Here is a 26783-nt window from a genome sequence, read left to right on the forward strand (position 1 = left end):
TGTGTGCGCGTGTGCATGTGTGTGTTCCTACTTACTGTCATTCCTCCATGGGAACCATTGTTGTTGACACATGAGAGTTGTTTGAGAAGAAACTTCTTGGTTTTCCTACTGTGGTTGTCACTTTGATGTAATGGTCAATATGTTGGGGCGTTACCTAAGACGAGAGGCCAACCTGTTTGACTGATCGATGGTGCGTACTTTGGAAGGACGTCAAAACGCGATGGCTCAGGTACACGATTTAACGATCTGTCCTCATCGCGACCTGTCATAGACTACAAGCCAATGTACAGGATAGTTTGTCACATGGTTACTGTGACCCAAATTCCATTTTAGCTTAACTCAAGCCTGTGGTATCTATGTTTTTTTGTGAGGGTTTGTGAAGAGGTGCCCCACCTTGGTCTGGGTGTCGAAGAGCGCGTGTGTCTTAAAAGGTTTGGGAAAGGCTGCTCGAAACTCTAATTTCTATGCTTTGAAATATGGATTCCCAAACAATGGTGGTTGCACCCCCGGGGGTGCGTGGCATGAAATCGACACTATATGTAGCGTATTAGCTTTTTTTGTAATTATTTTGTCACGTGGTTATTTCAAGGGTGTGTTCAGGGGAGAGTGGGTGTGCCACCTCAGTCTGGATGTTAAAGGGGGTGCGAGGTTTAAACAAGTTTGGGAAAAGATAAAAGGTATAAGCAATGATTTATATGTTGTAAGACAAGGATTCCCAAGTTGTGGTGAAAGAGAGACTTGGAGATGACAGCGGTGCCTTGATTTTTCGAGATACAAACCGTCGTTTTGCTTTGACTTGCAAGTGCAGACTTGCGATACGAGCGCTGTATGGTAGGCGTCGACTCAATTCAACTCACTTCACAATAGGCAGCAATTGGGAAACTAGTGAGCAAGGCTTCAAGCTGTTTATTGTCAACCCCAATTGCGGTTTACTGTCAAACTTTAAATTAAAAATAAAAATGACGAATTACACCTTGTGGATTTAAAACAACCACATAGCTTAGATTTTCAGTCTGCTAGCGTAATTCTAATGCACATGTACACAGACAACATAGCAGTACTCACAGGCATACCTATTCTTTATCCTGTGCGAAGAACGACTAATATTAGCGCCATACTGATGAACTGGGAGGAGTTACACATCTCAGTGAACGGTGTATTTGTCAGTCTGTTGTATACTACCTCCAGGTGGCCAAGACGAGCACACCAGAAAGAGTAACACAATTGCCGTTCATTAAATGCTGTGTGACAAAAACGTTTTGAATTCTATTTAATTATGTCATAACTGTATGTTTTTATGAAGTACAATATTATGGATTTTTCTTTTTCCTCATTACAGATGACAATACACATTACAACATTTTTGTTGTAGTTTTTGCTGTTGCAAGTAAGGTTAATATTTTACAGTTATCTTTTCCCCAGGAGGACACGATGGACTTCAAGGCCCTGAGGGCTAGGTTCCAAGAGGAACAGCTTCTTCTGAGTCAGCCCAGGATGAAACCCACCCTCCCGGAGAAACCCAAGGTGGTCCCTCCTCCCCACAGCCCCACGCAGTACCTCCCGGCAGGGGCCCGCCCTTCCCTGCTCACCTCCATCAACTGGACCCTGGACAACAAGACCGTCATGCCTCCTAGGGTGGTCTTCAAGGATGAGAAGAAGGAGAGCAAGAAGCCTCTCATCAGGACGACCTCGACGGATAAAAACGAGAAGAATCTTAGGGCCGGCAAAGACAAAATGACCAAGGGAAGCAAGGTGCCTTTCGATGAGTATTCACTGTTTCACAAGCTGAAGAAAGACAGCGATAAAGACAAGAAGCCCCCGCCGGTGACCACCGCGGAGTTGGTATCAGTCCCGGCTCTCCCTAAAGTTTCAAACTCCAAGAAGAAAGGTTTCCTGGGTTTAAAATGGTCTGCGAAAACTAATCCAGACGAGGTACTAGCAGATCCCATTTTGGACGCGCCCACCTTGGACGGTCCTGGACTCGCCCCTCTCATCCCAATACCTCCTGAGTTTGCCGATGTAGAACCAGAGCCAGAAATTCTTCCACCAAACATTTTATCCTTATCTGATTCTGATGTCGCAATACCCGTCTCTCCAGGCTTCACCCCTCCGCCCTCCTTCATTCCTGATATTCCAGCTCCTCACCTCCCGTCCCCAGAGAGTGAAACTCCACTGGAAATAAAAACTGCTACCCTCCCCATTTACACAAATGGTGGTCAAGGTAAAATGAGCCTACTGCAAACCTCTCAGTCCATCTACCAGACCATCTCCATCCCTCCATTTGAAGTCCCCTCTCCTACGCTGTCATCTCCTGAGCCCAAATATGGTGTTCCAGGCAGCGTAGCGGCTATCAGTATAGCAGCACTGCTGAATCCCCGGCCCCCGTCTGTCCTGTCGTCTCTCCCAGCTGAGGGTTCCGCTTCAGCCCTCTCGGCCTTGGAGAGAGCGGAAGACGTGAGCCAAGGGAGGAGGACCACTGCAGCCGACCAAAGGATCCTCAATGCTCTGCAGAAGGCTCGCAGGAAGCCGAACCACAAGTACAAAAGACATATCTCGACATCAATGTGTCAAGAGGTTAACAATATAAACACTGCCGACTGACATTTCTGTTCTCAGCTCCCAGAAAAACAGTTCCATCTCGAGTACACCGCCTCCCGATGATGTTCACCTACCTCAAAGCCCCAACCGTTTGCTCGCAGACCTCCCACCCATCGACCTCAACTCTCGGGCCAGACAGCTCAACAGTATAGATCCTGGTAAGTCATGGCCAATCACCTTTCTCTCTGACTGACCTCGTGTTATCGTTGGGGTACAGTATATTACTGCATATTTCTGGCTCACAATTTTCAAATTCACTCATTCATATTCATATCTGTGGAACCCATCACGAGCTATTCGCTGAAAGACTCTACTATTGCTGCGCTTCCTGATATGCCACAAAATGCTGCCTAAGCCCTCTTAGATACAAAACTTTCATGGAAGTATGTAGAAGGGATAAATCACGACTGAGAAGGAAGCTGTGTATGCCGGGCAGGGACTAATTCTTGATCATTTTAGAACTCAATCTGTAAGCCATTAATTTGTAAGAGTACTATTGTAAGATGACCGAAAGGATATTAAACTGTTTTGGGATAATGTTTGGTGGTATATTTACATTTTAAGGACGTCACTTACTATTCGCTGCGGTGCTCAGTCCTTAACCCCCGCGGATAGTGGGGGATTACTGTATCAGGTTTGTAGCGAACATCTGCACGAGGTCTCGTGGTAAACAGACAACCGGGGAAACCTCTCCAGCTAACAAGATTGAGATTTATTGAAATCTGCAGCCCTTTTCCTCATAAGAAGTCACACTGCAGCAGATATATTGAGTCAGTCGTGACAATATTTATGGAATTGGAAAAACTCACAGGTCATACAGGATTTTGTCACCTTGGGTGGACCCTACAATCCGGCACAAATTTTCCCAAATATGGTTTTCACGTTTTGAAATCCGAAGAAATCTTGTAAACGTCACACCAAAGCCTTTTTATTGCAAAGTGGAACCTATAAACATTCCCAGAAGGCCAAAGTTTGCGCTGCCTCTCAACAACTTTCTCAGCTGGTTTGGTTTCCTCACAAATCTAAGTCTGTCATCCCATGATCTTATCCAGCAGGTCGTCCACCATTGGACTTCCTCTGACTGCATTCTATTCGCCGCATCAATAAAGTCAGACACGGCTGTCAGATGCCAGGCGTGTCCGTAGAGATACCACCCTGAAATTCCAGTGGTTTTGGGAGTAACGCGGTAAAAACTGTGCACAGGGCAAGCCTTGCCAGCATTGGAGGACACATACAAGGAAGGGACAGAAGACGTTCTGCTGGATGTCTTTCCTCCTCATCCCAGGAATGTCCTCCTGGACCGAGCTAGTCTGGGGGTTCCTCCAAAAAAGCCTGCCAAACCTTCCCTCATCAAAATCCCCAACTTCATCCCTCCTTCTCCTCCGATGCAACACAATGGTAAGTCACCATCGTTGGACTTGAAACCAAACACATGTACAGGGTGTCCTCCAAAAAATGTACTCACTCTTTGCGGAGTGCATTTCTCGGGACACCCTATATTAACAGCTCTCTAATGTTGATGTATGTTGTAGCAATCCCAGTGCCTTCCGAATTACCAGAGATGAACTCCACCAATGAGCCACCATTTGGGGGTATGGCTCCAGGTGCACCTTCTCCAGAGTTAACAGTGTCACAAAGGGTCAACGGGAACTGCGCAGGTCCAGATATTCCAGACGGAAACAAACCTCCACTGTTATACAACAACGGTATAATGCTGACGGGCCCCAAAGGACTGCCTGTGTTTGCCGACAATTTACGGGACCAGCCACCCCCGCATCTGGCAGACTCCCCCTTCTCTACCTCGCTGGAAGGTCAAGCAATGGCAGGGTAAGATGCACAACAAAAAGGTTTTTGAAGTCGAGGGATTGTCTTGAGTTTTTGTGTTTTCCATTTGCCAAGCAAGGCATCAAGCTCACAACAGCGGCGGTACGGGAAGCTACTATGAGAACTTGTACTCTGCTAAAGGGAAGGCAAAAACTGAAGTGGGGAAGAAAAGGAAAGGACCTCCAAAGAGTAAGAACTCCAAGAACTCAAACTGTCAGGGTAATGGTTGTGTGGGACGGTTTCGTAAATACAGACAAAAATGTTGGTATACCCAATTCTTCAAGAAAGGAAAACCAGAATTGGTCACTGACAAAAGTCACAACACTGCACCTGCTGTAAAACATGGAACAGCCTTTGCTGGATGTTTTGAGTCTGTGCAGGGTGAAATGAAATTTCAAGACGATCAAGGCATTCGGGAACAATATGTGCTGTTCAGTGTCAGAAAGATCTATGTCAGTTATGTTCTGGGGCTGCTTTGCTACATCTGGCACAAACTCTTTTAAATATGTGCAAACCTGGTTAAAGATCCACAATTCAAAAGCAATCGGATTTTCCTGACTTCTGTGATCATTATTGGGTTTTCTTACTTTAATTGGTAGCAACAGTTTTGTCCAAGTGCATATATATATATATATATATATATATATATATATATATATATATATGTGTGTGTGTGTGTGTGTGATTAGAGCGTTTATTTGATTGCAATAAAGTGGAGTTCATCTATCATATCGTATCTTATCATTCTGACACTTGATAGACATAAAGGCTGCCGTGTTGTATCACTTCATTGATTAATATTTAATTCACTGCACTTCTACTCCAGATCCATATGCCGAGGCCAACCAGGAATCTGTAAGTGAAGTGGAATGTGTTTATAAAAGGATGACTATCTGCCAGAGAGTGTCACAATAAGGAGTAGACTGAATCAAGCTATCTGTGTTTTTTGCAGAATGAAGAGAATAACAAGACAGGCTGGTTTGGAAAGTATGACTGGAATTTTATTTCATTATCTTTATTTTTTATTTGATTATTATTTAATTAGTATTTTAATTGTACTTTAACCCATGTGCTATGTATTTATTTTTAAAAAAGTCATTTTATTGTATTTATTCCTATTTTACTTTTATTATTGAATTGACCTGAATTGAATTTGTTTTATTCTTATTTGCTAGTATTATTTTTTATCTATTTCTTAAATTATTTTATGCTTATGATATTATTTTATTTACATTTTATTATTGGTATTTAAAATTAATATATTGTCATTTTATTTTAACATAGTAATTTGTGTTTTATTTGTCTACATTTTATTTTATTGGTATTTTTCTTTTGTTATTATTTCTGTATTTTAATCTTTAGCTATTGAAATATTTTTATTTTATTTTTCATTTAGTCGATACTATTTAAAATAATTTTATTATTTATAATTTCTAAATAAAGTTTTTTTTCGCTAATCTTATTTTATTTTATTATAATTTAATTTATATTCTATTGTGTTTTATCTTTGATTTTTTTTTTTTATTGAATTTGAATTTACTCCGGCGGGCAGAGTCGACAAGAAGTCCGCTGAGGTGGCGGAGGCGCCCGATGGCAAGGAGCTGAAGAAGCGAGAGAAGCAGAGGCTGGAAAAGGAGAGGAAAGAACTGAAGGAAAAGCAAGAGCGCGACAAGAAGGAGCAGAAGGAGCGGGAGAAGCGGGCGAACGAGATGAAGAAGAAATACAAGGTGAGTTCACGGGGACAGAAGAAGAAGAAGTGATGGACGGGAGGGGAAACGGGGCGGATGTAACGTGTCGGTGTACAAACCTGTCGGGATTCATTCCTCCCAGCGGACCGACGACTCAGCCTGCAGGTGTGAGTGGAATTTGTGTAAATATTGCATCATCGCTCCTGAGATTTCTGAGAAGATGACTTCACGTGCAAGATGGTGCTAATATTGCTTTACAATCCACTTTCTTTGTTCTTGACTCAAATGACTTGCCATTATTCATGGTACCTGTAAAAACAAGTTACTTTAGAAAGTCTATACCCACTTATCACCCACCCCTGTATATATATATATATATATATATATATATATATATATATATATATATATATATATATATATATATATATATATATATGTATGTATTTGTATAATGTGTTTACATTATGTCTTCCAGATCACAGGTTACGAGGAGGCCATGTACCACGCGACGGTCACCGTGACAACCAAAGGACGCAAGGACGACCTGCCCGTCCAGAGCGGCGACAACATCAGCATCATTCGCACGACCAACTGCCCCAAAGGAAAATGGTTGGCCAGGGATTCCGGCAACAACTGTGAGTCAGGCCGCGTTCAAGTATGCACGTTTCAAGATGCAAAAGGGAACACCTGATCGCATCTTGTTTTTTTGTTGTTGTTGTTGTTGTTTTTAAGACGGGTACGTGGCTGTGGACCATGTGGAGCTGGATATCAAAGAGATGCTGGAACTGGGAAGGAAAGCGTCCGGCACTCGCGTGAGCAGCCCAATGGATGCGAACATCACCACGACGGGGATCAGGTGTGTGAGGAGAAAACAACCGTACAGTGCATGTGTCATGTACAAATACATACAGTAATGGTGGGGGGGGAGTTTTCAGATGATTTATCTTGGTCTCATATTCTTTAGATCACAAAAACAGGTCATTTGAACAGGGGTGTGTAGACTTTTTATATCCAGTGTTCACATTGTTGTAAACATTAAGACCGTTTAACTGCCACTTCTATCCCTTTCTGTGATGCCTCCAGTGTCTCTGTATCATCTTTGTTGGATTGTAATGATTCCATCTTCCTCCCCCAACAGGACTTCCAACCACTACCCGCAATCAACAGAGAGTTGTAAGTGTTTTCTTCGTCTTCTTCTTCATGCCTTGATTATCTCGCGTCACTGGGAACAAGTTTGATGTTTTTAGTCTCGGATGACAGCGAGGAATGGACCGTCGATGACGACGAGGCTCTCTCCTCTCCGACGGACGCCGCTTCAGTGTGAGTTCACGCTAAATTTGTTTTGTTGTTGTTGTTGTTATTGCTTTTCACCGATTTCTTTCCTATATGCTCCATTATCTCGCCATCTGCAGGCGCCACTACCGCGCACTCTCCATGCCAGACATGGGTAACAATCACTCATAATTCTTGTTTTTCTGTGTACAGTGGTGTCTTGAGATACAAGTTGAAACACTTGTACCTCAAATCGTCTTTCCCCATTGAAATGAACGGAAATGCCATTAATCCATTCCAGCCTGCTCCAAAACGCAACAAAAATGTTTGTAATGTGTTTTAGCAGTAAGAAAAATAGTAGTCTTTAATATTGTATTTTTTTTTTTTTTAAAGAAAAAAAGAAAAAAAAGAAAAAACAGTGAAAAAAACAGTAATGACATAGTGAAAGAGAATGTAAAGAAATCAAAGTTTTGTACTTTTGCATCTTGCCAGAAACGCCCAAAACATGCTTACGCCATGCTTTGCGTTTGCTTGTGGTCTGTCAAACCGAGTGTTTCCTGACAGTATATCTTTGACTCCCGCAAAGGAAACGCAGACCTCAACATTACCCACCAGCACCGTCGCAGTGACATCAGCGCCGGCGGCCCCAATGTCCAGTCAGTTTACCGCTCACGTTTACACTGACCGACCAGTATCGTTTATCATTTGTTTGATTTGTGCAACCATTGATATGCTTTTGTGTGTGTATTTCAATAATAATATATAATAATAGTACAATATATATATATATTTCAGAGCCAATAATGAAGCACTTCAAAAGTTGGCTACATTTTTCCATTCGCCCGGTGTGGTACAACCACCTGCCAGGTAGGCCTAATGCACGATCATGTACAACGCACTGCAGTGTATCACATCGTACAAGAAACACATTTTGGGGTTTTTGTCTTTTTTTCTTTCTCAAACAGGAGGCGCGCTGAACCAGAAACAAGTAAGTCGTACCTCAAAATGCATCTTTCTCCAATTTGTGAAAAATCATGAATAGGGTTCAGAACAGAGCCCTACCCAATGAAATGGATAGGCTTGTTTCTACACATAGAACAATGATATCTAAAAGCGAGCGTTCAAAATCAGTAATGAGATTATTTTAAAAGATCAATATGGTTCTTCGTTTAATGATCAGGGCTGTCACTATCGAATATTTTTAGACTCGACTAACCTATAGATATTTCTGCGATTACACGACAAAATATCTGGCAACAGTGTATAACTAAAACTCAATAAAGTTATTTCCGTGAGAACAATACATTTGACTGGTGCATTGCTCGGAATATGTTCCGTACAACCCAAGCCCAAACATCAGCACCTCATTCAAAATCAAAAGCATTTCATCACAGTACATTATACAGGTAAGTACAGTGGCCCGAAAGGGTCAAAAAGCTCCAATACTGGACTGGGACAATATTGGCTATAGTACCCGCTGAAGCAAAAACATCTGGAATAAGAGTCAATAAAAAATTGAAAGAATTCTTGCTGGGAGAGCGCAAACTTTGGAATATGAAGAAATTCTGACTCCAGGAGCACTGAATGTGACCTTTTACCTCTGAGGCCCTTTTGTCTCAGATGCATTTCAGCTCGCGGTTCAGTTGAGTTGGATGAATAGACGACTCGCAATTGTTTGAAGAGTTCCCAGAGTTTGATGTGCTGCGCCAAAAAAAACAAAAAAAAACATGAGAGAGGCCATTTTGTTTGTGGTGGAGCGCTCGGATGGGAAGATCCCCTGGGAGGAAAGCGCTCTTTGTGCAGATTTCAGCGCAACACAAAAAGTGGGTGGCGGTTTAGACAAAAGTCTTGGGTAAAAAACTCAATAGGGTTTTCACCTGGTTCAGAACAAGTCACCTTTTGAAATTGTGACAAGAGATAACTCAAAAGTAATAGGATTTTTTTTTTTGTTTGTTTTTTTCTGACATAGATTTCTTGAAGTTAGGGTTTCAAGCCTGGTTGATGGGTTTCAAGTTTCAAGTTTGAATTAGGGTTTTAAAATAGGCTTAGGGTTCCAAGCTGGTGTCGGGGTTTCAAGCCAGACTTCGGGTTTGAAGTTAGGGTTTCAAGTTACGGTTAGGGTTTGAAGCAAACGTTAGGGTTTCAAGTTTAAATGTCAAATTATGAATTGAATACTGGGTTGGGCTTTTTCAAGCCAAGCTTTCAAGCCAGAGTCAGGGTTTGAAGTTTGGCTCTCAAACCAGGGTTAGGGCTTTAAATTGGGGTTAGGATTTCAAATCAGGGTTAGCGTTTTTGAGTAAGGGTATCAAGAAATGGTTCGGGTTTTAAGACGGGGTTTGGTTTTCAATCAAAGGTTTCAAGTTGGGTTAGGGTTTCAAGTAAAAAAATAAATAAATAAAAGTTAAAAAACTCAAATTAGGGTTTCAAGCCAGGTTTAGGATTTCAAACAAGAGTTTCAAAGTAGGGTTTCAAGCATTTCGTGTTCGGGTTTGCCAGCCAAGCCAGACAGTTAAAAATGATGACTATGTATTTATTTACCAAGCTGACATTTGACTCCAATAACCCAAACAACGAGGAAAAGAAGATCAATCAGCTACCAATAATGATTTAAGATGAATCTATCTGGAAAGGGAAAAAAGAGGGGAGATATCCAATGAATCGCTGTGTTGACAAAAGTCCTTTTTTCCTTGGCGTGTTTGTCGGGTGTCGCTTGCCAAATAATGCACTCATGCTTGCTCCTCAGGGCCTGTGCTTGGCAGCGGCCACGCCGTTCACACGTAAGTCACGCGCGCACACACACGAACATATGAGTCACGTCAGGCGTTGCAAAATGTGTCGGGAGTGAACAAAGCGTAATTAGTTCATTACTATTCAGTCTGGGCTGGATATTAAAATTCAGTCGACGTGTATTTTTGCCCTTTGTATTTTTTTTTTTTTAACTATGTCTGTAATCAAGAGAAAAGTCCATTACTACTTACTGAGGGTAAAGAAGAAAAATACTTTAGCAAGAGAGATAAAGTTGTAATTTTCTGTGAATATAGGAAGAAAAAAGAAAACACTTTTGAAACGAAACAGAAAACGACATTTTTCAAGTACATTGGTATGTTTTACTTACATTGTGGCAGTAAATGACTTGGGCAATTGTGCTATTAGGCTAATGTTATAAAAATCTTAATATCCGATCCTTGTGTATCAAAACTGTACTATAAGTGATAAGGATGCAATACAAAATGTCATGATTATGACTATTTATTGACATTTTTGTACCCCACCCTCCAGTGGCCATCCTCACTTGACAAAAACACAAATCAAAAACAATTGAAGGGAGATTGGAATGTAGTCTCACTCACTCACCACCCCAGACCCCTCGCGTCTCTGCCAAAACTAACTTTCTTTTCTGATAAATATTGAATTGTTACATTATTTCCGAGCAATACCGCCCTGTGCTGCCTCACATATCGCCCCGTGCCAGACACCGCCACTGCCAATACTCAGTATGTAATAATATATCATGAATTACATTTAGGATGTAAATTCCAACCCTTTTTTTTGAAAAAAAAAATATCTGCTTTCTTGTAGCCACAGGCCTCACTCAAAGGGTTCTGAAGATCCAGATTTGCTCATTTTACCTCCTCCGGATCTCTACGCCGACGATAGCGAGTAGAAGGAAACGGGTGAGGATGCGTCACAACCACCAGTATTGACTTTTGCACATGCTATCTCAGGTGTTTCCTGTTTTTGATTTGTGTTGCAGTAAGGAGGGTGACCTATCTTCAAACTGTGACACCTTTGGCGTTTTTTTTAATCACGTGCACTCACAAGATAGTGGACCTTTTTTTTTTTTTTTTTTTTTTTTGGACTTCTTTGTGTTGCGAACCCAGGCGACGGGTAATTTGAACTCTGAACTGCTAATTCCCGGGGGGCGACATAACCACAATCGGATCAACTTCCAGGTCCCTCTCTAGCATTTACCAGTTTGCAGTGTTTAAACTTGTGAGATTTAAAGATATAATCATAATAACTTGGTATTATCCTTTGCTGCTATGTTCCTCCCTTAACATTTGGCCAAATTTCATCTGTAAACTTTTTTAGCCTCACCTCCGGATGTGTATCCATATAGGCCACAATATTAGGTACACCCTGGAGCTAAAGCGGGGTACACAAACAAGTTTGAGTATTTTTCCTCTCTTGCAAAACGCAGGCGCAATTGATATCTCTGAAAATTTATCCTGAATTATTATCGTGTGGTGTGAATAGAGTGATTTTTAACTTAATCAGGTTAGCCACCCTTCAGGGTTAATCAGAAACACCAAATTTGGCTGAGCCATGGGTTGCGTGATTGTGACGTAAAAAAAGAATGATAGCCAATTAGGAAGCTTTAAGTGTGCTATACACACAAGCCATTTTTACATAGTGAGAAAGCCCACACGATTAGTAAAACATGTACAGTGTGCCGACTGTTCTTATCGTGTGTGGTGTACTGCGGATGACCAGCACAGCACACCACAAACAGAACGATTTGCAATCGTAAATATTGAACAGGTTAACATTTACAATAGTCGGTTCTGACCTTTTCTGAGCAGATCGTGGAAAACTCACTTTTAACACACCCCCACCACAGGATAATCACTCAGGATAATCTTCCAGAGACAACCGACAAGCAGGCATTTGCAGATTTTGATCGGAAGGAAAAATGATCAAATTAGGTCCAATTGTGTGTTACGTGTGTAAAGTACCCCACTTTACACACCCCAGACCACACGATGATCACACTGGATAATCCTTTAGAGAGATTCAACAATCAGGTCTTTGCTAACTTTGATCGTAAAGGGGGATTATCAACTCAATAATTGGAATGTTATGTACACCACTTCAACAAAATTGCAGATTATTTTTTGTTCAATTTCGATTGCCGGTTTAGATTGTTCAGGTGAACTTAATGTTTAGGCTATTATGAATATGCAAAAATACAACAACACTTCCGTTAAGATGGTGAATGGTGATTTTAAAACCAAATCATCCAAAAAGATCATCGAACTCGCTTTTATTTACGCACCTTCCATCCCTCAACGTGACAGAATATCAGTCAAAACACAATACAGTACATCTCCCTTTTGTACGTTTGTTTATTGTCATTATTTGCTTTCAATAAATACTCTTTTAAAGTGCAAAAAATCCTAACAGCTACTCCACGCAATGCATGATGAGATCAATCCGAAGCCTCCACAATCTGGTAGAAACACACACACACACACACGCGTGTGTTTGTGTTGTGTACCTCCATCTAGTTTGACACACATTATAATAGTTTACATTGACACGCATGCCACGGTTTTTGCATACAGCTGTCATCTACAGTGCTGTCTACGGCATCAAAGCAAAAAAATGCTGACACTGTTCATTTATTGTTGGTGTCGTGTGGCTGCATTTGCACCTGCCTTCCAGCAGGGGCGTGCTTTCCCCGCCTAAAAGAGCCCCGCAAATGACAAAAAGATCAGTCAAGGGTTTTACGTGTTCAAAGGACACATTATTAGTATGAGCTGCATGTAAACGATACAAAGGTGTATAATGGTTATGAAAACAAATAAATGAAGCAATTACGGGATGAAAGTCAATATCTATCAAGAAACAAAGTCTACATTTTAATTTGTGAGAATAAAGGGAATGTCATAATTACAACTCGTAATATTAGGGAGAAAAGTTGTAATTGTACAGAGGTGGAGAAAACAATCATAATTATAATATTCTTATTGTGATAAAAATAAACAACTTTTGCAATATAATGGTGCTTTGACTTTCGAGTTTAATTCATTCCAGGACTACGCTCGTAACTTCAAAACACTTGTGAAGTGAATGGAAATGCCATTAATTAGTTCCAGCACCACATTGTGCTCTTTCTGGTCTGTGCGCCTTGGCCACTAGGGGGCAGTACAGTACAGACATACACGTTTCACAACTGACTCAATAAACTGCACTAATTCTTTTTTGCAGAGGATAAAGAATAGATGCCTGTGAGTATTGTCAATATCCAGTGCTTCGAGGGTTATTAGACTGCAACATTGATGCTACTGATTAGCCTGTCAATAGCATTTTGCATTTTGTCTTTGAATTAAGCTAGCAGACTTTCCTAAGGCAAAATGATGTCATCGTTTTGAATGCACAGCCTGAAATTCTCTTTTAGTTTGACAATAAACTTCGACTGGGAGTGGGCTTAATACAGTTTGATACCTCTTTTATGAAGAATTGTTGACTCCCCGTTGTGAAGTGGGTTGAGTTCACTGCCACGAACTCACGCTCATTTTTACACAGGAGTCAATGCAAAAAAAAAAAAAAAAAAAGGAGTGGAAGCTTGTACCTCGAAAAACCCGTAAGCCGGATCACTTGTAAGTTAAGGTACCACTGTAAAAATAAAAGTCATTTCATGAGAATAACGACCAAAAACATATCATAATTACATCTTCTGTGATGTCACAAAAATGTTTATGATAATAAAGATGGAAATTCATAATTACGACTTAATACGTGATTTTTATTTCATGAGAACCATTTTTTCCTCATAATATTTTTGCGTTTTCTGTAAGTATTTGAACATATTTGTATAGTTAAAAATTGTTTTAAATATGTTTTAACTAACATGTTTCTCCTTATTTGTTGTTTACTCTCACAAGGACTTTTTTTCTTGTGGTATTATTCTCAAAAATAATTGTACCACCCCCGTGTAATGTAAAAATCAAGAAAAAGAAAAAAAATCAAGAAACATTTTGTGAGTGATACACCTTTAAAAGACCCAATCCATACTAACACGATTTATATACAGTATATTTTTTTGACTGACTGCATAAAAAAAAGTATGTCATAATGTGTTCCATTATTTCTATTAATTTTAGTGTTGTGTCATACTCAGAAGTAATTAAAGGCAACACAAAGGAGATGTTTTTATTATTATCGATTTGCTGCTGCTTGTTTATTGCCTTTTCCAGATATAATTTTATTGAGGATTTTGGTTGGCCAAAATGGTGTTATGGCGCCACCTTTTGCTTTTGGCATGCTGCAAATGCATTTTTATGTGCAAACAGACTTTTTAAAAACATTATTATTACCCTTGAGTGACTTTTAAACAAATAAATAAATACCAGTAGACATGGCCTGAATTTGTTTTGGTCACTTTGTTCCTTTTTTCTTCTTATTAAAAAAAAATACATAAATGTGAGATGATTACGTGTCGAGCGGGTCACCTTGACCCGTGAACATTGTTGGTAAGAAACGATTACAACATATGGGTTAACTGAAAACAGCAGGAAGGCAACAGTGCATGATCTAAAATAAGAGGATTCAACTTGAGCAGACTTTCTTCCATATTTTACATTCATAAAAATAATGTTATGCTATGTGATGTGATAAACCCGTAACACATAACACACACACACACACACACACACACACACACACGCGTCGTTTGCATTAGTTTAAGGCAGCCGGAGGAAGGATTGTGTGTTGTGCAAAACAGACACACACCATCTCAAAGTGCTTCTTTAAAGTTACATTTAAAAATATATATAGTGAACCACCGCATATTCACGGTTTTGCAAATTCACTTCCCCTTTGTTGGCATCTTGTGGCATTTATAGGCAATTAGAAACCGTATTTGGTGCTGGGTCGTCAATTATTCACTGATATCTGCTATAGCAGGGCAGCACTGAATGTGTACGCATTAAATGAAAGGTTGGAGCCCTCGACGTGTCTTTTGACAGTTTCATTACTTCTCGCACATGTCCAGGCTTTGAAGAAAGGAATTTCAAGAACAACCGCCTGTCTTTTTGTAGAATTTACGGCACATGTGACAGCTCGCCCCATCTGCCCTCTCTGATTGTTTGTTTTAATGACATTCTGTGTGCGAGCAGCTGTTAAATATCGTACTCATTTTGGCCAACGGAGCTGGTGAAGCACCTCACTTGACCTCGATTCAAACAGCATCAAAGGAGTAAGTCTGAAGGACGAAGGTAAGAGAAGAAGAGAAGAATATCGACCATGAAGTAAAGCGATGCGCTGAGTGACAATGTAGGGTGCTATGTTAGCTTCTAGCTAGTTATGGCTTAGTGTTGCACACAATTTGATTTTATTATACACTTGTGTGACAGGTACTGTTTAAGAACGACATGGTTCATATTTGTAATTCAAGTTTAAAGAGTGTTCAATTCTTTCCAAACGCCGGTGTCTAGCCTCGTCGCCTTTTACCATTTTACACTATTGGATTTGATCTTAAACTTGTGTGCCAGTCGAAGAATGAAATGCGCCTCATTCTTCATTCACATTAAAAGAGTGCTTTATTCTTTCGAAATGATAGCTTGTAGCTAGTCGTGTTGTAGCATTTTACAATATTGGATTTGATCTTACACGTGTGGCACTGTCAAAGAATGATATGCTCTTTACATTTCATTCAAGTTAAGCGTGCGTTGTTGTTTCTCAACATTAGCATCTATCTTATTTGTTGATTTGATTTGATTCCCTAAACCCCGCGAATAGCAGGGGTTCACTCTACATTTGATTTGATTTTACACTCGTGTGAGTTACTGTTCAAATACCTCACTTGTCATTCACGACTGTTCAAATGTTACTTAAAACATTGCCTGTCCTGTTAATAAAGGCTTGAGGAGGGCTTCGGAGGTTCCGCTGTTCAGGATAGGCTACTAATGCAAGGCAAGATGTCAATGAGATAGTGCGCGTCTGTGCCGTGTCATAAATGCAGCACTGGTCAGTACCGAGCAGAACATTCGACTGTCCTGCTGTGCTATGTGGTCTGCTCTCTGTTCAAGTCAGAATAAAATGCCTTTAAATAATGCAATCAATGCCTAAAAATAATCTCTCTCCAGAAAAATAAATAGCAATCTGAATAATAATATCCATCCATCCATTGTCTGTACCGCTTTATCCTCACAAGTGCTGGAGCCTATCCCAGCTAGCTATTTTCAGGCGAGAGGCGGGACGCACCCCGAAGTGGTCGCCAGCCAATCACAGGGCACATACAAACAAACAACCATTCGCGCACACATTCACACATACGGGCAATTTAGAGTCTTCAATCGACCCACCACGCATGCTTTTGGGATGTGGGAGAAAACCGGAGTGCCTGGAGAAACCCCACGCAGGCACGGGAAGAACATGCAAACTCCACACAGGTGAGGGTGGGATTTGAACCCCGGTCCTCAGAACTGACAGGCAGAAGTGCTACCCAGTCGCCGCCTGAATAGTAATAATAATGATAATAATAATAATAATTTATAATGTGATTTTGTTTGTTCAGCAACATCGTGTGACTGTGATATAAATATAGTAGACATAGATAACAGTCTTTTCCATATAGATGGAGAAATGAATCATCTATGTGCTCCCTCAAGACTCCAAACTGACCTCTGATCAGTGTCAGGATGAAGCGTTACAGTAGGCGGCGATGTTCTAGCAGTTGAAAAGGGGATTGTGGGAGAAAACCAGAGTGCCTGGAGAAAACCCACGCAGGCACGGGAAGAACATGCAAACTCCACACAGGTGGGGCTGGGATTTGAACCCCGGTCCTCAGAACTGACAGGCAGAAGTGCTACCCAGTCGCCGCCTGAATAGTAATAATAATGATAATAATAATAATAATTTATAATGTGATTTTGTTTGTTCAGCAACATCGTGTGACTGTGATATAAATATAGTAGACATAGATAACAGTCTTTTCCATATAGATGGAGAAATGAATCATCTATGTGCTCCCTCAAGACTCCAAACTGACATCTGATCAGTGTCAGGATGAAGCGTTACAGTAGGCGGCGATGTTCTAGCAGTTGAAAAGGGGATTGTGGGAGAAAACCAGAGTGCCTGGAGAAAACCCACGCAGGCACGGGAAGAACATGCAAACTCCACACAGGTGGGGCTGGGATTTGAACCCCGGTCCTCAGAACTGACAGGCAGAAGTGCTACCCAGTCGCCGCCTGAATAGTAATAATAATGATAATAATAATAATAATTTATAATGTGATTTTGTTTGTTCAGCAACATCGTGTGACTGTGATATAAATATAGTAGACATAGATAACAGTCTTTTCCATATAGATGGAGAAATGAATCATCTATGTGCTCCCTCAAGACTCCAAACTGACATCTGATCAGTGTCAGGATGAAGCGTTACAGTAGGCGGCGATGTTCTAGCAGTTGAAAAGGGGATTGTGGGTGTTTTTTTAACCTTTGGCATCTTGCCGATTGAAGACTTTCTGGTTCCCCCTTTGTCCTGTCCCCATATCAGGTTGCTTTTGACGCCAAGACTCCGATTGTCTTCCTCCTCCTTCTTCTTTGTCACGCCTTCTTGACGTCAGCTCCTCTCAGCGAGCCAGCGTGGTGATCAGACTGGCGCACATCTCGAAGAAGTCCATGGTGTGTGAGCCCTGGCGCGGGGCGAGCGTTGGCGAACTCCCGTACAGCGAACCCGGCAGGGACGAGCTGAGCTGAAGCATTTCACCGGCCTGGCTCGCCGAGTCGATGCTGAGGCGCTGCCGGTGTAGCCCCGCCGTCGAGCCGGACCGCTGAGGGGTGGACGAGCCCGACTTGAAGCCTGCTGGTTCGATGATGTCATCTGTGGCACAGAGGACAGGTTGGGTCAGTTACGCTTTACTGCGTTTCCATGGTAAAGAATCCCAAAATATCCACTCGGGTAGTGGAGATACGTGGTGAAGAGTTGACAAGTAACAATTCCCAAGTTTTGTGTTCGTCACCAACCGTCGATGCTCTTGAAGTCGAGGAGGTAGGACCTGTTGTCCACCTGGTAGAGCTGCAGGCTCATTTTCACTAAGTTGCCCGTCACTGGGTTTTTCCTGCGCACTCGCAGATGGTACGGGTTCACCACCTAGTGCACAGGCACAGTTGTGTCGTCATTGGGTGGGCAAACTATGGCCCGCCTTATCAAGAGACTCGTAATGTTCATTGAATGAATTTAGCCATTTCTTCCCATATTGAGAGATTTGATTTAGATTTGTTTTTTAATTAATGTATCTCCTCAATGGCCCATCCGTGTGTTTTCAAATCAAATGTGGCACAAAAGCTTGCCCACCCCTGTATTAAACATGCCCACTCACCTTCCAGTCAAAACCCAGGTGCTTCATGGCCCTGTAGACCTCGGCCATGATGTCGTAGGGCCGGCTCTGGCTCCGGATGCCCAAGTGCCACTTGGCCTTCTTGACGGCGAGCGGCTTGGGTCGGGTAGTGTTGAGGGCGTCCAGGGGGCAGCGCGCCTTGGGGCTGTCAGCCAGCAGCGGCGGCATCCGCTCTGGGTGCGGCTTGATCCCCGGCGGCAGCGGCATGCCCTCCTCGATGAAGGAGCCTTGCGGCGGACTGGAGGCCAGGTAGAACTCGCTGGCCTGCGTCATGATGCGCCGGTTGTCTATGATGAGGTGATAGGCCACCGCAAGCTGGTCCTGCGCGGACACGGGAACGAGGACCATGAAGGTGGGAACAAACGCTACATACTGTAGTTAAAGTAGTTAAATTCACAAAGTAAAACTCATATAGATTCACTACACAGAGAAACATTTCATAATTTTATTTTTATATAAGTTTTAGGTAGGTAGGAATTGACCTTTCTTTACGTTCCCGTCACATTTTGATTTTACTTATTTAATTGACGAAATTCAAATGTATTGAGCTGTGCTTGTACCATTCTTGTATACATCCATAGATGATGGGAAATAAATGCTGACTGTTATCTGTCTGGGTGATACCTGAGGATCACCGCTGAAGAGGCTGGAGACCACCTCGGACTCGTTGCACTCGAACTTATCGCACACTTCTTTGACGGCCTCCTCGTCCAAGACTGTGGTGTCGTACGACGGGTCCTCCGGGAACAGGTAGCCCGGCAGATCTTGTTTGAACCACTCGTGCTCCCTGAGAGGAGGACAAAGCTGGTCACGTTGCGTGCATATTAGTTCATGTTGAAAATGCACTGAATGAACTAATATTGTTAGGGAAGTGGTGGGCAAACTTTTGTGCTCAAAGGCCGCAACTAAATTTTTCAAATGGACAGATGGGCCAGAATAGTAAATGAATCCTTCTAACCCTAATTAACACCCCAAACTGGTCACCAGCCAATCGTAGGGAACATATTGTAGACATCCATTCACACTCAAATTCAAACCCACAGACAATTTAGACTTTTGCCACCCCAATCGGGTCTCCACCTGATGTCCTTGATGGTGGCTCTCTTCAGAGGGTCCACCTGCAGCATGTGCATCAGCAGCGAGGCCACCGAGCGCGTCAGGTACTCGGGGATGTAGAACACGCCCCCTCGGATCTTTTTGAACTAGCGTGGGCACGTGCTCGTCGTCGAAGGGCAGCGTGCCGCACAGCAGCGCGTAAAGAATCACGCCGCAGCTCCAGATGTCCACCTCCGGGCCTGCGTACAGCCTGATTACAAGGTGTGATAGTACATTCTTACTTACAGTATGTAGGCCAATAACTAACACAGGTTAAGAGCATTAATTACAGCCTTTATCAGTTTCACTATTAGTGAAATGGATGAAACAGTTAACTAAGCCAATGGTTTATAAATGAGGTCCCGAGGCCCCTGAGGGGTCAGAGAGCCACAGCTTGGGGGTCCCCAAAACAATTGGTAATAAATCATTATGTCGTATTATTTAAAAATGAAATGTGTGTACTTACATACTGGCACCAGTGTGCCATAATAAACCAATTACTCCTCCGTCCCTACCTTTTGGAGCCCCCCCCCAAAAAAAAAGACATTTGATGATTGAAACGTACCCTCATATAAATCTGACAACCATGCGTTGAATAAAGCAGTTATTTTTTTAAATAAAAGTGTATTACTACAGGAATACAGTCCTATTTTTCAAGAACAAAAAGCATATTTTTTTCTAGAATTTAGTCTTATTTTTTCTTAAATAATTATAACAGCATCTTTTCCAAAATAAAAAGCATAGTATTACGAGAATAAAGTTGTAAAGTATTTTTGAAATGTTAAAAAGTATGATTTTCTTCCCTCGTTAAACTTTGATTTTAATATCATAATATTCTGATTTAATTTTGAAAAAATACGACATTATTCTCATAGGATTAAGATTTTTTTTAACCCGACAAAGTACATCTTTGTTCTTGTAACAATTAAAGACTTGTGACTGTATGACTGTATTCTACAACAGTAAAACTTTTTTCTTAAAACAAAAATTAATTTATCATTTCATTTTAAGTTTTTTCTCAAAAATTGGCAACTTTGTAATTCTTATGGCATCTAGGGTAGTCATGTTTAATTGGCATTATGAGGGGGACCATTGGGAAAACCTTTCCCCCGTAAAAACTTTACTTTAAAAGACTTTACACCGATTTTATCGGCCTGAGCGGTATCGGCCGATAATTAGCATTTTATGCTGATCGGCTGATTGGCTTTAATGTCATAATTCGCCGATCCGATCAGTGACTCCGCAAAAGAAATTTACTCTGCGTCGCCATCGTGCACAGTATATTTGAATCCAAAAGCCAGTTTATTTTTAGCCTTGTCGCGTGTCTTTTGTCATAGTACTGTAAATATCTGCTGGCCAATAAAGTTATTTAAAAAAAAAAAAAAAAAAAGGTCGGCGGTGTGGGACAGACAACACATAATGCCTGGATCAGATTACAAGACAAATTTGCTCTTTCACGATTGCACTATGTCAGACTGCTACAATAAAATATTGTATTCCGATACCGACGCATCCCGGTTTTTACGATCATTGAGCTTTATTTTGTCAACTCAAATGCGACCGGATACACTCGTTACCGTGGCGACGAGAACAAGAGTGGATCGCGCCGACTGTATTATAAGGACAAAATGGGGAAAAACGTGTGTTGGTGGTCACCGGTGCTCAGGACAGGAGAGGACGTTCGTTTAAAGCTTGCTTGAAGTATGTTCACGTACTTTTAATACGATACGGCTCGTAAGTAGGCAACAAAAATGTTATGTACCCTCGCAAGCTAGTGCTAGCACTAACGTTTGTACGTACACATGCCACCGTTCTGTCGAATCATGCTCTAAAGTTTCGGTGTGGATGAAGTAATTTAATTACAATAAAGTAATTTAATTACAGGAAGTTAGCACCCATTATTTCTGTCACGTTACAATGTTGGTTTGACCTGACTGATTAGAAAACACGATCTGACTAGAGCAGTGATTTCCAACCTTTATGGAGCCATGGAACATATTTTACAATTGAAAAATCTCACGGCACACCAACAAACAAAAATGTCCCAAAAGTGGATACATTAATTACTGTATGTACTTCCTGCCGTCTAATAGAAGACCATTCATTTGTTCTGTCTGTCACTATGCCTCACTGGCATAAATAGAGGAACAAAGATACATGATTTACTGTAAATACAATGTTTTGAGCAATTAAGTACACAAGTATATAGAGTAAATGAACAGGTGCAGACACATTGCTCCATCTTGTCATCGGATTTGGTTATCGTTTTTTTTTTTTAAACTCGCTGATCGGCCCCAAAAATCATGATCGTGTAAAGCCGAGTAAAAAGTGTGAGAACCCCTGAAACAACTAATGGTGGCACTAATCAGGCAGGAAATAACACACACACATGCACTGACGCACAGAGACACACCTTCCCGAAATGACTTCTGGGGCGGCGTAGTTGGGCGAACCACAGCTCGTCCTCAGGAACTCACCGTCAGACATCATGTTCGACAGACCTGTCAGCCGGATGAAACACACACATATATCACTGACCACCTTTAGGAGCTGTCTTAAAATGTCAGCCTTTACAAAGACAACAAGGTTGAGTAAGTGATACCGCCAGAAAATAAAGAAATGATCGTTGTGATTGTGGAACGTATGGTGACAGACAAGCAAGCGAGATTGGACACCTCGTCCCATATATTTCTGGGCCAATTGCGACGTTTTTACCATGACGACGGGGGATGGAGCAAGGAGAGTGAACGAACAAGCAAGCGGAGCACAGAGGGAAACAAGTACCCCCGTAAAGAACATTTTCTTTTGTGGAGGTAGCACTTAAGACACGACACTGTGTAGATTGGCAGTGTGCTTCAGGTCATTGTCAGACAGAAACTATCTCTGACCTGAGAGGTACTCTATGATGGCTTAACCCATTGAAGATTCCCATGGTGTTTATACTTGCATATAATATTTTTGAACAGATGAACGCGGCACCTTCAGGCATCTGGAAATCGCTTCCTGATATATTGGCTGATTTCTTTTGACTTTACTTCCATGATGTTACACAAAGAAGCAGTGTGTTCCAGGTGTGCCTTCAAATACTGTACATCCCCAGCTGTGTCAATAGGCCTATCAGAAACTTTCAAAGACATGACATGATCATCTGTGTTTTACCAAAAATTTTAAAAGATAAAAAAGTAAGGTTCAAAGTAACCTTACTGTATGTAAAGCTATTTCAGACAGAGTAGTCGGTGGTCAGCCTCTGGTCATCACTTAAAAGTGGCTCTGGATTTTCACCCATCCTAGCTGCTAATCTCATGGGTGGAGAAACTATGTGGGGGAACACTGACACATTTTCAGAAATAGATAAATAACTTGGTTGTTTAATTTCACATTCCATGCGTGGGTAGGCAATACAGAGACCCAACTATTTGTAAACAAACCATTAAAACATTTCCAGAAATTGTCCCTTTTGGTATAGCAAAGTTTTGATTAACATACAGTAAATGAACACTTCCCGAAAAGTAAGCATTGCAATCTTTGTTAAAGGCAATGTTTTTGAGACAGACCGGTGAAAGAGCACGCTGATATCTTTATCCCGCTTTACCCGCCAAGTCTCTAAGCTCTGAGCAACAAAGCTTACCTAATGAGATGACGCTCCCTGTGCCTGTCAGGGCCTTCCCCTAATACTCGGATACCAGACACCCCGCTACGTGCTGACCTTTCCTTTATCTTTCATCCCCGGTGTCCTTAACACTCCCACCAACTGCTTGCCAATCTGCTCTCCAACAAAACACACCCCCTGAGTGTCTACCCCCCGGCCCACCCCTAGTTCCCTTCCTATCGGATGACACTGGGCCTCAAGGCGTCTTGCCAGAGCTAATACGAGACCTGCCCGTTGCTAGGCAACCCTTCACACCTCTACTGCTGGCAGGAGTGTTTTGGAAACCGTATTGACCCTCTTTGTGGTCAGATACAGGGAAATTTTATGAACTGTAAGTCGGAAGACACTAAGTTGTACTAGTTGAACACAAAGCTATTTGTTTGTTGTCTGAATGGCAACAGGTGGATAAACATGTTAACGTTATCTTCTGCCATCTAGCGGAATAACAGTTAATTGTTCTACCTGTCACTATACCTCACTGGTGTAGATAAAAGAACAAAGATACATTATTTGCATTTGTAAATAACAATGGACAAATTCCTTCAGCACACCTGATATCCCTAATGACACACAAGTGGTTATAAATCAGTGCCACATATTCGCAGTTTAACCTTTGGGAATTTGGCTGATCTTTTGGGGGAACCTATTCTCCGTTATTTGCTGAAAAACTCTCCTAATTACTTTTGGTGCTCAGGTTAAAGCCGTGTATAATTTCAAAATATTGCTTTTTCGCCATGTTTTGGCTTGTTGGGGCCAAGGAACTCTGTTTGAAATGAGGGGATTAGCGTCATTTACTCAGGCCGTAGCCTTGTCTAATAGAAAAAGTGTTTTGCTGTCATTTCGTGGAATCTATAGGCAATTAACTTTTAAGGGTGGACATCCGTTTCTCGCGGATTTTCGCTATTCACGATAGGGCTTGGTCCCTGTCCCCGTCCTACCATTCTGTCTGTGTTCGGGAAGGAGGTGCTGTATCATGTGACAGGTGGCTGGCTACTGATTGACCAAAGTGGCACCTAGTGACACAAAATGTCTTGGCATTTAATATGACTTTGGCTGAGAAACTTCACCTCGGACAAATTGGCTAGCTTTAAGGATTTCCGCTCAGGAAACCTTACCAAAGTCAGCGATCTTGGCGTTCTTGCTGGCATCCAGCAGGACGTTCTCGGGCTTGAGGTCTCTGTGGACCACCATGTGTCTGTGGCAGTAGTCCACGGCCGAGATAATCTGCTGGAAAAGGCGGCGAGCCTCCGTGTCCTCCACCTGGCAGATGAAGGAGAAGGGAAACAAATAAAGAAGGAGGGATTTACAAAGTGTTATTTAGAATGCATTATCATGTTTGGGCTTTATTAGTCAAGCATTATTGTCTTCGTAAAAAGGCGGAAACAACCGCATTCTACCTTAAGTGTACTTCCAGTGAATAAATAAATCAACTCTTACCCGTCCATGTTTACAGATGTAGTCAAAGAGCTCTCCACCAGACACATATTCCATGACCATGAAGAAATCTGTTGGTGTGCTTATCACTTGGTATCTGGAACACAAACACATCATTCTACCTCATGTTGTGAGCCTATTGGGTTTATAAAACTGGAAAAACTTTGATTCAAGGCTCCTGTCTGATCATCTACTCTGAGTCAAAAAGAGCGAAGGCAGGGCCAGTGACACAGTATATGACTACTGAGTAATGATTATTAGACAGAAAAAAAGTGTCATGAATGGCTACTCCTGGGAGATTTGGCCCTTTATCACCGTCTGCGGGTTCATTTCACGTCGCCCAATGCCTGAAGACTCTTGTAAAAGTGTATTTGTGTGCGTACTTTATACGTCTGTGGCAGTGATCCATAGCGTACTACCTCAAGAGATAGTATAGGTGCCATAACTTGCAGTGTGACGGAGGGCTGACCCTCAGAGCGGGTCCTAAAAATAACACAGAACTTGTCGAGACGCAGTTTGCCAGAAGGAGAGAAGTGAGAACCGGAGGGAGAGGAAGCAGGCAAGGTCAAAGGGAAAATACAAGCGGAGCCAAGACTCCTTGGTGAGGATTTAGCCATGCAATGAGTGCTTGCCATTTTAACTTGAGCAGGCTTGTCTGCATTTGTTCTACCTTCTGTGACCCTGTCGGGCATGCTCAGTGTGGTGCAGCTGTGGTAGACGAACAGCAACGAGCACAGCAAATGCCACAACAGACCAATAAAAAAGAGAGGTTCTCACAGCTTGATGATGTGGGGGTGCCTAAATAGTTTCAGATTCTGGATCTCCCGTTTGATTTTGCCCACCACATCCAGGCTGCGTATCTTCTGCCTGTTCAGGATCTTCACCGCCACTTTATGGCCCGTCAACTGGTGCTCCCCGACTAAGGAAACAATAAAAATAAACGGGCGCACGTCAGGGCTAAATCAAGGTGTACACATACCAACGAGTGGGTCAAATTTGAAGATGTTTCCTGGCTTATCATATTCAGCAAAGGCCCGATTATCTGATGTCTCAAAATACCTGAAAGGTTATCCTGGGATAACCTTTCAGGTATTTTGACATGTATTTTGTCGTATTTTTTTTACACCACAGGATAATTATAATAATAATTATAATTATCCTGTGGTGTGTTAAGAGTGATTTTTCCTCCGGGATCTGCTCGGAAAACGGTCAGGCCGACAATGATAAAGCAGGGTTCACATACCGATAATAGGGCCAAATTTGCGCATTCAGAACCAAAACAAGGGCAATCTGTCGTAAACTGACCATTTTTAAAGCACTTACTTGAGCATCATTAATATGATATGTTCGAAAATTGCGTGTTGACATTGAGCAAAGTGGAGGGAACCATATTTACTTCTAAAACTGAAATATGTTTATTCATCAGTGTTATCAAACCACCCATTTTTTTCAAAACCCACATTTCTCATGCTGCTCACCTCCACCTTTTTTTTTTTTTTTTTTAAAACTAGTATTGCGGGCCATGTCAAATGTCATTTTTAGGATATGCCGCGGGCCACTGAAAATTGTACAGTGAGTCACAAATGGCCCCCAGGTCATAGTTTGGACACCACTGCTTTAAGCGGATATATTTTAGCGGCTCAAACTTGTACTTAGTTTTGTGTAGGCATATTAAAATAGTTACTAGTCAAAGTAGCATCGATTGGGATTTTGGGAAAGAAAATCACACGGAGCCAGGTCGGGTGAGTCGGGAGGTAGTGTCGGAAGAGCGATGTTCCTCTCAGCCAGGAACTCTCAGATGCTCAGGGCGTTGTCATGGTGGCGGAGCCACAAACTGTCCTGCCACAACTCTCATCACTTCTCGAAAATGCACAAGGATCTCTTTGCAGATGTGCTGATTGATTGTCTGGCCCACACTGACGGGAAAAATCATAGTTTGTGTTTTGTGACAGTCCTGGATGTTTTCTGACACACATTCGTATGTCGTTACAGTGGTGTAAAACAAGCGTTGCATCATAATGACAGCTGGTTTTTTTTTTTTTTTCCTATTTTGGAATACTTATTCTGCTACTTCAGAGGAACAAGATGACA

At 41.8% G+C, this 26783-nt stretch overlaps 2 protein-coding genes across 4 annotated transcripts in view; one reads left to right on the forward strand and one right to left on the reverse strand.

Moving 5' to 3' along the window:
* LOC133406007 (FYN-binding protein 1) lies at positions 1 to 14384 on the forward strand. 3 transcript variants are annotated; one of them, XM_061683186.1, is made up of 20 exons: positions 1 to 229; positions 1408 to 2537; positions 2617 to 2756; positions 3802 to 3996; positions 4131 to 4425; positions 4502 to 4611; positions 5249 to 5277; positions 5375 to 5409; positions 5975 to 6149; positions 6589 to 6748; positions 6846 to 6969; positions 7252 to 7286; positions 7361 to 7433; positions 7526 to 7560; positions 7972 to 8041; positions 8181 to 8252; positions 8351 to 8373; positions 10129 to 10162; positions 10965 to 11059; positions 11140 to 14384. In XM_061683186.1, exons 1-19 carry the CDS (start codon positions 188 to 190, stop codon positions 11047 to 11049), a joined length of 2862 nt encoding a protein of 953 aa, XP_061539170.1. In that variant the 5' UTR covers positions 1 to 187; the 3' UTR covers positions 11050 to 11059; positions 11140 to 14384. The 3 variants fall into 3 exon arrangements, with proteins under 3 accessions (XP_061539170.1, XP_061539171.1, XP_061539172.1); XM_061683187.1 differs by having other exon boundaries at positions 10971 to 11059; XM_061683188.1 differs by having other exon boundaries at positions 1423 to 2537.
* Positions 13720 to 26783, reverse strand: part of prkaa2 (protein kinase, AMP-activated, alpha 2 catalytic subunit) — a 14345-nt gene continuing 1281 nt past the window's right edge. Inside the window, 10 exon segments of the mRNA XM_061683189.1 lie at positions 13720 to 17997; positions 18141 to 18267; positions 18497 to 18835; positions 19139 to 19301; positions 19595 to 19716; positions 19718 to 19820; positions 22023 to 22110; positions 24374 to 24518; positions 24696 to 24789; positions 25470 to 25611. Of these exon segments, the coding sequence (XP_061539173.1) occupies positions 17747 to 17997; positions 18141 to 18267; positions 18497 to 18835; positions 19139 to 19301; positions 19595 to 19716; positions 19718 to 19820; positions 22023 to 22110; positions 24374 to 24518; positions 24696 to 24789; positions 25470 to 25611 (1574 nt within the window). The 3' untranslated portion in view covers positions 13720 to 17746.

This window comes from Phycodurus eques, chromosome 8 (assembly GCF_024500275.1).
Source record: "Phycodurus eques isolate BA_2022a chromosome 8, UOR_Pequ_1.1, whole genome shotgun sequence".
NCBI lineage: Eukaryota > Metazoa > Chordata > Actinopteri > Syngnathiformes > Syngnathidae > Phycodurus > Phycodurus eques.

Bases quoted from the DNA above. Each gene is read 5' to 3' on its own strand.
- LOC133406007 (XM_061683186.1), top strand. From the start codon at position 188: ATGGTGCGTACTTTGGAAGGACGTCAAAACGCGATGGCTCAG. The intron at 6,970-7,251 runs GTGTGTGAGGAG...CTCCCCCAACAG, and splicing joins ATCACCACGACGGGGATCAG to GACTTCCAACCACTACCCGC. The intron at 8,374-10,128 runs GTAAGTCGTACC...CTTGCTCCTCAG, and splicing joins GCGCGCTGAACCAGAAACAA to GGCCTGTGCTTGGCAGCGGC.